General features: G+C 49.0%; 1 protein-coding gene across 2 annotated transcripts in view; it reads left to right on the top strand.

The window, feature by feature from the left end:
• The first annotated feature begins 1,872 nt into the window (after positions 1 to 1,872).
• TFCP2L1 (transcription factor CP2 like 1) overlaps positions 1,873 to 13,255 on the top strand; it is a 65,228-nt gene continuing 53,845 nt past the window's right edge. The window contains exons 1-3 of one of the 2 annotated variants that reach the window (XM_026510162.4): positions 1,892 to 2,049; positions 2,665 to 2,694; positions 5,497 to 5,648. In XM_026510162.4, the coding sequence (XP_026365947.1) occupies positions 1,988 to 2,049; positions 2,665 to 2,694; positions 5,497 to 5,648 (244 nt within the window). In that variant the 5' untranslated portion in view covers positions 1,892 to 1,987. Of the gene's footprint in view, positions 2,050 to 2,664; positions 2,695 to 5,496; positions 5,649 to 13,255 lie in introns of both variants that reach the window. The other variant, XM_026510163.4, reaches the window with a different exon arrangement.

A 13,255-nucleotide genomic window follows, 5' to 3' on the forward strand; every position in this document is an offset into this window, starting at 1 on the left:
CACTTTCCCGGGGGGCTGTCCAGAGCTCCACAACCCTCCGTCGTACTCCTAGAGCAGCCTCTACTCTTGCTTTCCCACCGGCCTCTCCAGTTAGAGTGCCACCCACACCCCGTGCCATGTCTGCACGTGGCAGGTGCTCTGGGGTACTTGTCCAGTGAAGGGATCCATTACGGGTGTGCTCTTCGCACACCACCCCAGAGAGCCTCCCACTTAGATGCTGTGCTTGTCATGGACCCTGAGACAGAGCTTAGCGTTCAGGATGTTTATTAGGAAGTTTCCTTGAGATTAGCACCTGTGCAAGGGATGGGAAGGAAGCAGGAGTGGACTGAGGGAGGTCCCATGGGAGGTACCCATGACACATTTGACGGGCCCCTCGGGGAGTCCTGGGGCTAAAAGAGCCAATCCGCAGAGATGGCCAGACTTTCATTCTCCTGTCTCAATGGGCATTGGGATGTGGACACCCAGGGAGGGTGGGCAAGGAGGCTCTCTGCCGCAAAGGCTGTCCCTGAAGGGGCTGATGGCCAAGGGCTCTCTGCTTACAGCACTCCTCGTGGCTCACACCGTAAGTCCTTCCTTGCCGGGGGTTTGGATGACACATTTCTATTTTCCTCATGGGGTAGAAGAGCAGTGGGGAGGTAGTAGTCCCTGAGAGCTGCTTTGAGGAAGTGTCTTGCCAGCCATGACCTGTGCTGGAGGAAGAGTTGCTTCGAGAGCAGAGTGAGGGAGGGTTTTACCCACATCCATGCTTGGGGGAGCTGGAGTTGCAAGTCTGGGGCTTCAAGGGATTTCATTCCATTCCATCAACACTCAGAGACAGAATGTCCAGCTCCTCTGTTCCATGCTCTGTGGCATGGAGCGGGGGATATCACTTGGGTGTGAGTCATGGCTCCATGACCTCCACTCCGTCCTTATTGACCACCCCCGCCCCCACCCCCCCTGCACCATGAGCCACTGTCTATACTTCTTCCAGACGGATCTTTCTAAAAGGCAAATCACATATTCAACTTCTCTTCTGAAGCTGAAAACACCCTTAGAAATCCCAGCTCCATGCCGGGGCCTGCCAGGCCCTCTGTGATCTGCCGTGTCCACCTCTCTCACCTTATTTCCTTATCCCCTTGGTCACCCAGCCCCAGCCATGCTAAAGTTGGTCTGCCTTGGCAATTACTAACCAGAGCCTGGACCCACTTCCCCTCCAGATGCTCAGAGAGATGCTTCCTCCAAGTCTGTAAGGTCTTGGCGCAATGTCACTTCCTTCAGGAAGCCTCCTCTGATTACCCACTCGATGCATTCCTTTTTTTCATATTTATTCAACAAATATTTATGAAGCATTTACTATATCCCAAGCAGTTTTCTAGGCACTGGGAAAACACGATGAGCTGGAGTCCAGGCCTTGCCCTCTTGCAGCTTACGTTCTAGTGGAAAAGACAATGAACAAAAAGTACCGCGATTGCAGAGAGTGTAAAGTGGAATGAAAAAACAAGAGCAAGGTAAGGGGGTGGAGAATGTCCGGTTCGGGGACCCTAACATCCAAGCTCAGGGCAGCCTTTCCCCAGCCGCGGTGCCGCTGTGGCGACCCGCCCTGGGCGCAGTCAAGGGCGGTGCGCTGGGGAAACGCGGGAGGTCGTCGGGGCGGTGGTGAGGGTCACCTGGACTCCACCCTCGGGGGCGAAAGAGTAGGCCAGGCCTCAGCCCCTGTCCGCGGCCGCGCCACCCCCGCCAGTCCCGCAGCCCCGAGGCGCGCTCGCTCCCGGGAAGGGCACGCCCGAGCGGGTCAGCCAGGTGCGCGGCCTCCGAAGGCCACCGCCCCGCCGCGCCGCCTGAGTGGGGCGGGTCCGGCCGTGGCTCCGCCCCCGGGCCGTCCATAAATGCGCCGGGCTGGCGGCGCCGCCGGTTGTGAGCGCGGCTTCCAGGGGAGCGGGAGAGGTGAGCGCGGACCGCAGCTGGTTCGCTGCTACGCCTGGGGCGCGGCGGGCGCGGAGCTGCAGCCATGCTGTTCTGGCACACGCAGCCCGAGCACTATAACCAGCACAACTCCGGCAGCTACCTGCGGTAAGGGCCGCGCCGCCCCGGCTGGACGGGGCGCGGCCGGGGTCCGCGGGCGAGGCGCCGTCGGACGTCCCGGGGCGGGGCGGGAGCCGCAGGGTCCCGGGTCCTGAGTGCCCTCGCTGCGCCCGCCCCCCCCCCCCCCCCCCGCCCCCGGCTGTCCGCCCTTTTGTGGACTGGGAGGGACATCGCCCAGGGTCCCGCCTGGGACGGACCCCGGCGGGACCCGTCGTCCCTTGACGACCCTGGCGGGCGCGGAGCACATACCTGCTGGCCGCAGCCTCCGGGGCCGTCTGCCTCCCCCGTCTCTCCTCTCCCCGCTCGCGTCGGAGCAGAAGAAACTTCCTGCCCTCAGTCCGGTGCCCGTCGCGGGGAAGTCTAGTCCCCTGCTCTTTGCCCCTCTCTGCCCGGGTCTCTCCGAACCTCGCGCCCTCTCCGGTGTCCTTGGGCGGCCGGAGGGGGAGAGTGAGCGGCGAGGGCCGACCTTGCGATTCAGCCTCGCGGGCCGGCGGGCGGGGGCTCAGAGGGACTGGCTGCCCCCTCCCTCCAGGTGGTCTTGCGTGTATTGGCCTGGGGCGCGCACGTTTATTGCCCTTGATGGAAATCTTTCTTCTTCTGCAGGGACTTGACTAGTGCTCTTCAAAGGGAAAAGTAAGTCCTGCTTGTTTTTCAAAGTTCTCTCTTATCCCCTTTAAGGAAGTCAGAGCCCCGTTAGCTTCAGTTCCTGGAGGATTGTTTTTCCCTGTTCTGCAGCTCGCTGGGCACTAATGGGCAGTCATTTCATTTACTGAACTCGCCTGAACCAGCTTTAGCCTGTCTTTATTTCCATCCTAGTCACAGTTTATGAAATGTGCCTAATTTAACCCAAAGGGCATTTGGTATGGGCTCAGAGAAAGTGAATGATGAGCTGGGAGGAATCGCTGGTGCCGATAGCCCTGAAGTGAGAGCTATTCTGAGTGCCCTTTTTTTTTTCTCCCTCCCAAGAAGTTCCCACTCAGATTTACAGTACACGTTATTTGGAAATCCTGGTTTCTGATAAGTATGTGTCCACTAGTCCTCTCTGAAGACAGCCCCGTTCCAGAAGCAAAGAAATGATTGGGTTTATCTGATGTGTCCTCTGTTTTTTATTCATGCGCCTGAATAGGAGGAGGTCTCCTAACTCTCACACTTAATTAGGGAATGATGGCCTTCCCTGCAGACCATGGAAATGTCACCAGAGGGAAGCTGCTCTGGGGCATGTCACAAGTCCACAGGGCAGGTGTTAGTCTCTGCAGAAAATTGTGTCCATTCACCTGCCTGAAATGCTGCAATGGAGTCCATTTTTATTGTACTGTGTGATGGGTTATGGTTGTGGTTTTGCCTACATTTTAGTTTGTGGCCGTTAAATATGTTGCCATATCTTAAAAGTGAGTTTGAAGGTGACCTTGAGTGGAATGTGAGTGTATTTAAAACTTCCTGGATACTTAAAGTGTCATCCCATTAGGAACAGTTCTCCCCTTGTATGGGAGGTGCTTCTGCTTCTGAAATGGAAATTGGTCTGTGGAATTCCTTAGATACCTTTTTAGGATTTTGGTATTGTTTCAGGGGTTGGGAAGTGGGGTGGGAATTGGGGTGAAAGGTGCCAGAAAGCCATACTGGTTTCTGGGGTCATTCAGGGACCGTGCATAAGGAAGCATTTGATCCATGCTGTTGAGAAAAAATTTTTTTATTTCATGTCTTGGAAACTGGGGTTTTAACCCTTTTAGAGGCTGACCTCATTGAAGGCCAAAGTGATGGTCAGTGACTATGCCATTGGTTTCCTCAACTCTAGAGAGAGTCTTGTCTTTTTCCTTGGTTAGTGTATTTTATTTTCGGTCATTTCCTTGCCCTGCAGAACCTCTGCAAGTTGTCTGACCTTACCAAGGTAGTGGCCTTTACTCCTTTCTTCCCCTTTTCTGTTTGATGTTCTCGTGACTTTTATTCCTTGGCAAATAAGGGTGCCAGGCTTGAAATAAATTACTGTTGAGTGATGGTTCTTACCACCCCTACTTCTCTTTTTTCTTTCCTTTCCTTTTCTTTTTTTCCTTTCTTTCTCTTTTTTTCTTTTCTTTAAATTTAAAGGCAGCAGCCCATGGATTATTAACTTAACACAGTCTCGGCAAACATGAAATTATGCAATCCCCAGGTGAGCAGGCCTGCTGCTCCTATGTTCCTAGATAACCACTTGGGCTGGGAGTGTGCACCAGTGTGGCAAAAGGAAGGTGAGGTGTGGGGGGAGCCAAGAGACCACTGCGCTCCTGTCTTTGGGCTGGGGACGGTGGCAGAGGCAGCCCCCACACAGAGTTTCCAGGTGTGCTCCAAGCCAGACTTTAACTTCTGAGAATTGTTTGGGATTGCTGGGGTGTGTGCTGGGTTTGTGTTTTAGAGAAGACTGGTTTATTGTATTGTATGAGGAACACGTTGTACCAGTGACGGCTGTTTATATAGTGAAGTGGGGTCGGTGAATCTGATTCATAACCTGGGACACTCAGAGGGAGGAGGGTTATCAAGATAAGGGCACTGGCACTTTTGGGGCACCTGTTTCTATGCTGTTTATAATTTAGAGGTCTTAAACTAAGCCTCTCCTGCTCATGGGTCATTCATGTTCTCGAGAATTTCCTTTTTCCCTTGCCAGGGCATTTAAAAAGTACATCTAGAGACAAGTCCCAGGCTAATGGGAGGCTGATTTTTTTGGTTATAGTGGAGAGTTTTGTTCAGAGGTGAAGGAAAAGGATTTCTGAGCATCTTGATATTTTGCATTTGATTAAGAAAATTGAATTAAAACCTAAGTCTTTCCTCCTCATTTGCATTTAGGAGGTATTAGTATGACCCTTAAAATCAGGGTTATGGGCCAACTGTCCTTTTTTTTTTTTTTTAAAAAAAAGATGGGGAGTGGTGGGTGTCACAGCCTGGATGAGTGAAATGCAGTTTTATTTGCATAGTTTACAGAGCCCTGAGGACAAGGTTGAATTGGTCTGAGAAGCCGCTGAGGAGTAGAATAGTTTACTTAAAAAAATGAAAATGTTTGTTCAGATTCTTCGACTAAGAGCAAGACTACATAATGAGCAATCTCTTGTGGATGGCAACCATGTGGCATTTAAAGTTCACTCTGTTGCTGCCAGTTGTCACAGAGATGATTTCGGTAATCTGTAGATATTAGGTAACTTGGCGTTTTTGCCTCCCTGATTTGATTCAGTAAATCTCTGGAGGGTCATTGAGTGAAAAATAGAATCAAGGATTGGATGGCTCGGTTTGAAACGAGCATCCTGGAGCGCTGGTGATGCGTGAGGTCTGCACCCCGGCGGCACACTGCAGCGGCTCTGCTGTGTTGCCCTTGATGGCCCTGGTCAGGGCCCACTTCTCCAGCTTGGCTCTGTCTTTGCCGGTGGGCTCCTGGGGGCCCTGCTCCTGACCGCCCCCTCCTGTGTGTTGCAGTGATGTGCTCGCCCTGCCCATCTTCAAGCAAGAGGAGCCCCAGCTGTCCCCCGAGAACGAGGCCCGCCTGCCGCCCCTGCAGTACGTGCTGTGCGCGGCCACATCGCCCGCCGTGAAGCTGCACGAAGAGACTCTGACCTATCTCAACCAAGGTAGTGGCCGCCACGCTAAGCCAGGGCAGAGCCTGGGTGCGGGGCAGACCTCCCAGCAGGAACGGGGAGGTGACCCGGATGACGCACTTGGGCTTCCTTAGCTGGTTTCCGTGCCCGGTCACAGTGGGGTTAGTTGGGAAGGAGACTGTTGTGCCAGAAAGATTCCACTTCCTGGCGGTGAGAGCTCCCTGAGCCTCCGCGTCGTGGTCTGGAAGGTGGGCGGCTCAGTATGGAGTTGCTCGGGCCAGCCGGGGGTGCGCCCTCCCCGGGGCAGAGGCTGTCATCGGCAGCTGTTGTTAGAATTCCTGTTTACTGTGACCGTGGCCCGTATCCTTTGCTGGACATACATGGAGCACCTTAGATATATGAGGTCTGCTGTCCCTTCGGTTCCACGCGTGCCAGGCAGAAGTCCCATGTGGTGGTGGCGCCAGGACCGTTCACCGTTTCCTGAGACAAGTGGCACGGGCTTTGCCATTTGAATCTCCACTCTTGCACTTCCTCACGCCGTGACTGAGCTGCCTTTCCTTTTTCTCTGTGTCTTGATGTAAACGGAGAAGTGTAATTTTGTGACATGAAAGAATGCAGCTGTTTAGAGTGCCTGGTATGATAATGGCTGTACAGTTGCTGATTCCCTTTATCAGGACACGTGGATCAGTGTCCTAACAGATGGCGTTTTTTGTGGTTTCTGTGTGATCGTGTGTATGTGTTTATTGCACTTCCTTCCCGGGTCACCTCGTCGACACCCTGGCATCAAGTGGCTTAATCGCCCCTGTGTTTTTAAGCAGGCAGAGCAGAGGGGCAGGGGGACCACGGTGTGCTCTGTGGGGTCGCACTGAATCGCACGGGAGCTGCAGTGTGGAAGCAGCTGGTCGTCCCCGGCCTGCCGCCCTTCCGTAGAACTTGGAGGCCTTAATTTGGAGAGCCCGCCAGGGGTGGGAATCAGCCCGATCCTCAGGCTGGTCCTCTGCGGGCTTGCCAGCTTCTGGGCGGGGGGCTCTGCATCCGCCTATGGATGGAAGCAGCCTCCTCCCGGGCTTGGGGTGGCCCAGTGGCAGGGTACGATGCTCCCTGCGGGTAGCTCTGTGGCCTCAGCTGGTTGCCAAGCCCAAACTCTGTCAGTTGCCAGGCGCCTGACTCGGGCCCTGACCGCTGGGGATGCGACCCTGTGGACGAGGACCTCTGTGCCCCTGTGCTTGTCTGTGGACTGGCTTCGGCCGTTTTCTTTCTTTTGCAAAGAAGGTCAAATGCTACCAACCTGGGGAGCTTTGCTTTCCTCCCCGGGCCTCTGCTTTTTTGCCTAAAGGTAGCCTGAAGAGATGCGCTAATGTTCACGGAGCGCTGGGCTCCGAGGCTGGTCTTGTTCCTGGCCCCATGCTGCGGTGCTGAGGAAGGAGTGAGTGGAGACACTGAGTGTGCACCCGCCATCCACCCTCCCCCTCCTCTGCAAAGCCTTTGCCTGCCTGGCCTGCCTTGCCTCCAAGCCCTCCTCCCTGTAATCAGCCAGCTTTGCACCATGTTTGGCACTCCTCATGCTAGGCCTTTTTAAGATTTTCTTCTCTGTTCAGTGGGTGCCTGGGTGGCTCAGTCGTTGAGCCTCTGCCTTTGGCTCAGGGTGTGATCCCAGGGTTCTGGGATCGAGCCCCGCATTGGGCTCCCTGCGCTGCTGGGAGCCTGCTTCTTCCTCTCCCACTCCCCCTGCTTGTGTTCCCTCTCTCCCTGGCTATCTCTCTCTCTGTCAAATAAATACATAAAATTTAAAAAAAACAAAACAAAAAACAGACTTTCTCCTTTGTTCAGGATAGAAAAGTTAAAACGGGAAAAGAGTTGCCTTATGCTGTTACCATCCTGTGTCAGTTTGGTGTATTTACTTTAGATACTTTTTAAGTTGCATTTTCCTGGTTATTAAAGGAGCATGCTCATTGTAGAAAATTTGGATGATTTATTTTATTTTATTTTATTTTTTTAAGATTTTTATTTATTTATTTGACAGAGATAGAGACAGCCAGTGAGAGAGGGAACACAAGCAGGGGGAGTGGGAGAGGAAGAAGCAGGCTCATAGCAGAGGAGCCTGACGTGGGGCTCAATCCCATAACGCCGGGATCACGCCCTGAGCCGAAGGCAGACGCTTAACCGCTGTGCCACCCAGGCGCCCCGAAAATTTGGATGATTTAGACACGTATAAGGAAGAAGATGAGAAGAAAAAATTGAAATCGCTTCCAATTTCACCCGAGGACCGCTGCTAACCTGATTCCCACGTACGTTCATGTGTGCGTCTTTAAGCATTAGTCCAGCTCCGGATATACTAGATTGATGAGCTTTCCTCATTTCACTCAAAATGCTTTGAGAACTTAAATTTTTGTAATGGGTGCATAGTATCACAGGTTACAGGTCCGTGGCTTTCACCAGTTTCATGGATGGACACTTAGCTTTAGTTGTTGTCTTTGTGTAAAATGTTTAAAAAAAAAATAGTAAATTACCTTCGAAGTAGGATTATTGGACCAAAGGGTTTGAATAAGGCTTTCGACGCATTTTTACCAAATTGCGTTTGCCTTCGCAGCAGAATGCTCCAGCTGACAACACTAGCCAGCCGGGCACGTTCTACTATCTCTTTCCCAGTATTGGACATGGTGGCTTTTGTCTGAGTAGTGAAACGTAGAACTTAAAGCAGCATTTCTATCATAGTGCTTATCGTGAGCTAGCATGTAGCAGCCAGTGTGGTTGAATATTGTAAAATAGAGTTCTTGATCTTCTAAGTTTCTCCATCAATTATGTTCGTGTTCTTCGCACATTTTTCTGTCGGGGTGTTTATATCTTGTTGATGGTAAGAGCACGCCATATATGGAGGGTGTCAGCCTTCTAGTTGCTGTTCGTTGCAGACATTTTCTCCTGTTGGTTGCTGGCCGTTTAACTATATTTATTGTGTGATAACTATATTCATGCTGTGGGATCTATATCATGGTTTTTTTTTGTGTGTAAAAAGTTTATTTGAAGTGTCTATTGTAAAATCTTTCAGTCTTTTAAAATAGCTTTTCTTCTACTCTAAGAATGCCTGCCCCCAGAATTGCTTAGTAGTTTCCTAAATTTCATTTCATGGGTTCTAAATTTTTTTTTTTTTAAGATTTTATTTATTTATTCGACAGAGATAGAGACAGCCAGCGAGAGAGAGAACACAAGCAGGGGGAGTGGAAGAGGAAGAAGCAGGCTCATAGCGGAGGAGCCTGATGTGGGGCTCGATCCCAGAACGCTGGGATCACGCCCTGAGCCGAAGGCAGACGCTTAACCTCTGTGCCACCCAGGCGCCCCAGGGTTCTAAATTTTAACATTGAAATGCATTTGGAATGTTTTTTTGAAACTTAATAATTAGGTATTTAGTGATGTTTTGAATTATTACATTATATATACGGACACACACACACACACACACACACACATTTCAGCTTTACCAGTGAGATTTATACTGTCACGTTGCATTTGGAATTTATGATGTGATATAAGGGTCTACCTTTATTTTTCTAAATAGTTAACCTACTAGTTACTGCCTATTTTATCCTTGTCTCACTGGTTTAAAATGCCACTTGGAGCATTTAAAAAAGCTGTATTCTTGAGTATTAGTCCAGAAACAGACCCATGTATAGGTGTTTGTCCAATAGCCCTGATAGTCATTGATTCTTGCCCCATTTCACATTGAACTATTCCTTGTGGCTTGGAAATTGTCCCTATTCCAGTGTAAAAGTTCCTTTCATCATTTTTCTTAGCTACTCTAAATCAAATATTCTTACAGATGGATTTTACAATCATTGCATCTCCTTTGTATACCTTTTTTTTTTTACATCGATGAGATCAAATTCTTCATAAAATTGTTTCTTGATTTTATTAAAAACTGTTCTTGTAATACTTTCTGTCTCTTTTTTTTTAAAGATTTTATTAGACAGATAGGGCATGAGTCGGGGAAGAGGGAGGGGGAGGGGCAGAGGGATGGGGAGAAACAGACTCCCCGCTGAGCAGGGAGCTGGGTCTGGGGCCCGATCCCAGGACCCTGGGATCATGACTTGACCTGAAGGCAGCCGCTTAACTGACTGAGCCACCCAGGTGCCCCATTTTCTGTCATCACTAAAACCTTTTTACCATCATTTAAAATGTCTGCATATTATTTCTCTGTTTCTTTTTGTTATTTACCGGAGCATAGTGGCATAACTGCTGGAAGAAAATAGACAATGTAATTATTTTACTGTCTCCTGTAATAGAATGGAAACTCTATGAGGGAAGAGCCATATCTGTCTTTTTAAAACATTGTATCCCTGACAGTAAGCTGGGTGCCTTGACACTGAAGTAGATACTCTATAGATACTCAGAAAATTGAACAGTAGGCGTGACTTTATTTCCATTTCATTTTTTTCTCTCCTCCCTTTTTGTTGCTGTTATTAATAATGCTGAACTGAATATCTTTTTTTGGCATATCTTATTTAAAGTAGCCTCTACTTCTGTGTCACATGACAAATAGTCATTGATTCAGTTAAAAACAGTAGTTTTGACACATCAGTTAAAACCTTTTTCGTTAATTGAAGAGTTACCTGCTAATAGTATTTGATGTTTATTGCATTGGCTCTGTGACATCTATTACACTGTTTCTTTGAGGCCATGCCATATCCTCTTCCTTGTAATGGTGTTTTTAAAGGTCTCTGAAAACAGGAGGGGATGCTCTGTCTGTAAGATCCTTAAACCATCGGATGTTCACTTCTCAGTGCAGTGTGAAGCCAGTGTGTTACGTGTGGTGTCTTACCACCAAGCCCAGTGGCTAATTTTGTGTATGGTGAAAACTGTTTGTAAAACAAAGTATGTCCTCTTCTTCTGACATGGAGTCCTAAGGAATGGGTGGCCAGCTGTTGCATAGAGGTCTGCAATGTCCCAGATCAACCTTTTTGTCATTGGCCAGATCTTTCCTAAAGGCTGGAGCCAGAAGGAAGGGGTAGAAGTGTGCCGTGGGGGGAATAATTAGGGACAAGAGAGGAAAGAGAACCCCAGGCAACCTGTGTGGGGAGTTCTGACTTGGAGATAAGGAACAGCTTTGCAAGAATGGCTTGTTACAGAGGAAGCTTTAGCATCTTCTTCCAAAGAACTCTTGGATCTTAAATATAGTAATGGATTCTTACAGGCATCTTACATTCATTCATGGAATGAAATTTCTGTCCTTTGGAAGGAGAGGATGGTTTAGTGAGGAGACAGAAAAGCCCCAAGCAAAGGCAAGAATGAGGTGTGCGTACGTGCGTGCGTGAGCCTGGTGCACACGGTGGTGGGATGGGTTGCAGTTAAGCACACTGTCTGTCTGAAGAACCCTGAATGGTTTAGGATGGCTGAGATTAGGGGAACACAGAGTGAATGATACGGCGGGAGTGGTAGACCAGATGGCCACGTTCCCCAGCTGCCTTGCTGAGGCTGAGCTGTTGGGCGGCCATGTGGGCAAGTCACTTACCCTCTCAGTGCCTTCCATTCTTCATTTGTAAGGTGGAGGAAATAAGATCTCTACAGAGTAAATGCTACTATGTGGATAAAATAGGTTAATGCCATAGAGCACCGCAATGGTATCTGGCACGTAGGACATATTGATGATGAAGTGGACACTTGTTTGCCTTAATGCCACACACACGTGCACACGCGTACGCACGCGCACGCACACACACACTCACACTCACACGCGCACACACGCGTGCGCACGCACACACTCGCACGCGCACACACGCACACACGTGTGCGCACACACACGTGTGTGTATATATATTTAATTTTTATTTATTTGCCCTACCCCATCCCTAATTCTGTTTTGGAAGTTAACAAGGTTATCAAATTGGGACTTCGAAATTTTTTGCTATTTTTACCCTTTTCCTAATTCAAAGATTAACACAGGATTGGTTCTAGAACTAAGAATTGCACCTTTTGGAACTGTGAACTGTAAGGTGGTAGCTTTGGGACAGATGAAAGCCAAGAAGGCCTGCTGAAGTTCACTATTCTTCATTCACTTCATTCACTGTGAATGAAACCAGGTAATAGACTTAATCCGGAGGAGACATTTCCTACACAGGTTGTTAAAATACTGTCTTTAACTTTGTGATTACAAAGGCATTGGACCCCTCCCTACATGATGTGAGCTGTTTCATTGAGGATTACTTTGCTTGGATCCTCGGCAAAGTAAAGCTTTGTGCAAGGACCTCAGCCTTTAGTGTGTGACGCATTGCTCAGTACTGTAGAATTTACACTTTCTGATATTCTCTTTTGAATAATCCTCTGAAAAGGTATTATTCCCATTTTAAGGATAGGCTGAGAGAGGTGAAATCTGCTTTTCTCTCCTGTGTGGTGCAATTAGGCAAGCCTGGGGAGTGATTGAGTGGTATGATGTGATAACGAACTGCAGAGTTCTGGAAGGGGAGAAACCCCCCCACCCCGGGCATTTCTGGGAGCGGTGCCCGTCACCTGCTACTCCTGATGCAGCTCTGAGGGTGAGTGGGGAAGAGAACTGTGAAGGAATGGAGGGGGTAGAAAATGCCTCCTTGAACAGAAAACCATAATCAGTTGCTCCCCTCTCCCCGCATGCTCTCCACCCACAGTGACCTGAGGGAATGGCCAGGGAGATAAGAACTCAGGGCGGGGAAGTCCTGTCTTCCTGCTCCCAGACCAGGACAGATGGCAGCTGCGTTTTTACCAGCCTCTACTCTAGGGAAGTCACTTAATCTCTAGAAGCCTCAGATTCCTCACCTGTGGAGTTAGAATGGTTTCATTTGTGTGTTGCCTAGAGAACTAAGTGAGTAACAGTGTTTGGCAAGTGGTACGCACAGTTACCTTGCCCCCCTCCCCAGTTATATCAGTGACTTTGAATTTAAGGAATGAGGCAAAGGATTACTTGTTACACTTTCTCCATAGCTAACGTGTTCTTTCCAGATTAATTTTTAGCTTGAAGTTTGGGAATATAAACTGAGTAAGCCAAGTGATCCTTAAATACATTCCTTTTTTTTTAATGTGTTTTTTTCCTGAGTAAAAAAGTGGCACATACTTACTATAAAACAGAATGCCAGACAGTACAGAAATTTGTACTGTAGAAAGTTTTCCATAATCCCACTTCACAGATTTTTCTTAGTCCTACATTAACCTACTTTTGTCTAACTATTTGGACACACATGATACATACTTAATAGAAATGCGTGTGCCTCCCCTTTTTTTTAAAGAGAGCGCGAGCGTGCCCACACGCACGAGTGGGGCGGGGAGGGGGCAGAGGGAGTGGGAGAATCCCAAGCAGGCTCCACACTCTGCGCAGAGCCCCCCTTCCAGCCTCAGTCTCAACGACACCGAGATCATGACCTGAGCTGGAACCAAGAATCAGATGCTTAACTGACTGAGCCACCCAGGTGCTCTGTGCCCCTTTCTTTTTTAATTTATTTTTATTTTTATTTTTTATTTTATTTATTTCCAGAGATTGATTTCTTTTTTAAATTTAAATTCACTTAATTAACATAATGTATCACTAGTTTCAGAGGTAGAGGTCAGTGATTCATCAGTCTTAGGTAATACCCAGTGCTCATTGCATCACGTGCCCTCCTCGCTGTCTGTCACCCAGTTAC

This window comes from Ursus arctos, unplaced genomic scaffold (assembly GCF_023065955.2).
Source record: "Ursus arctos isolate Adak ecotype North America unplaced genomic scaffold, UrsArc2.0 scaffold_1, whole genome shotgun sequence".
NCBI classification, from domain to species: Eukaryota; Metazoa; Chordata; class Mammalia; order Carnivora; family Ursidae; genus Ursus; species Ursus arctos.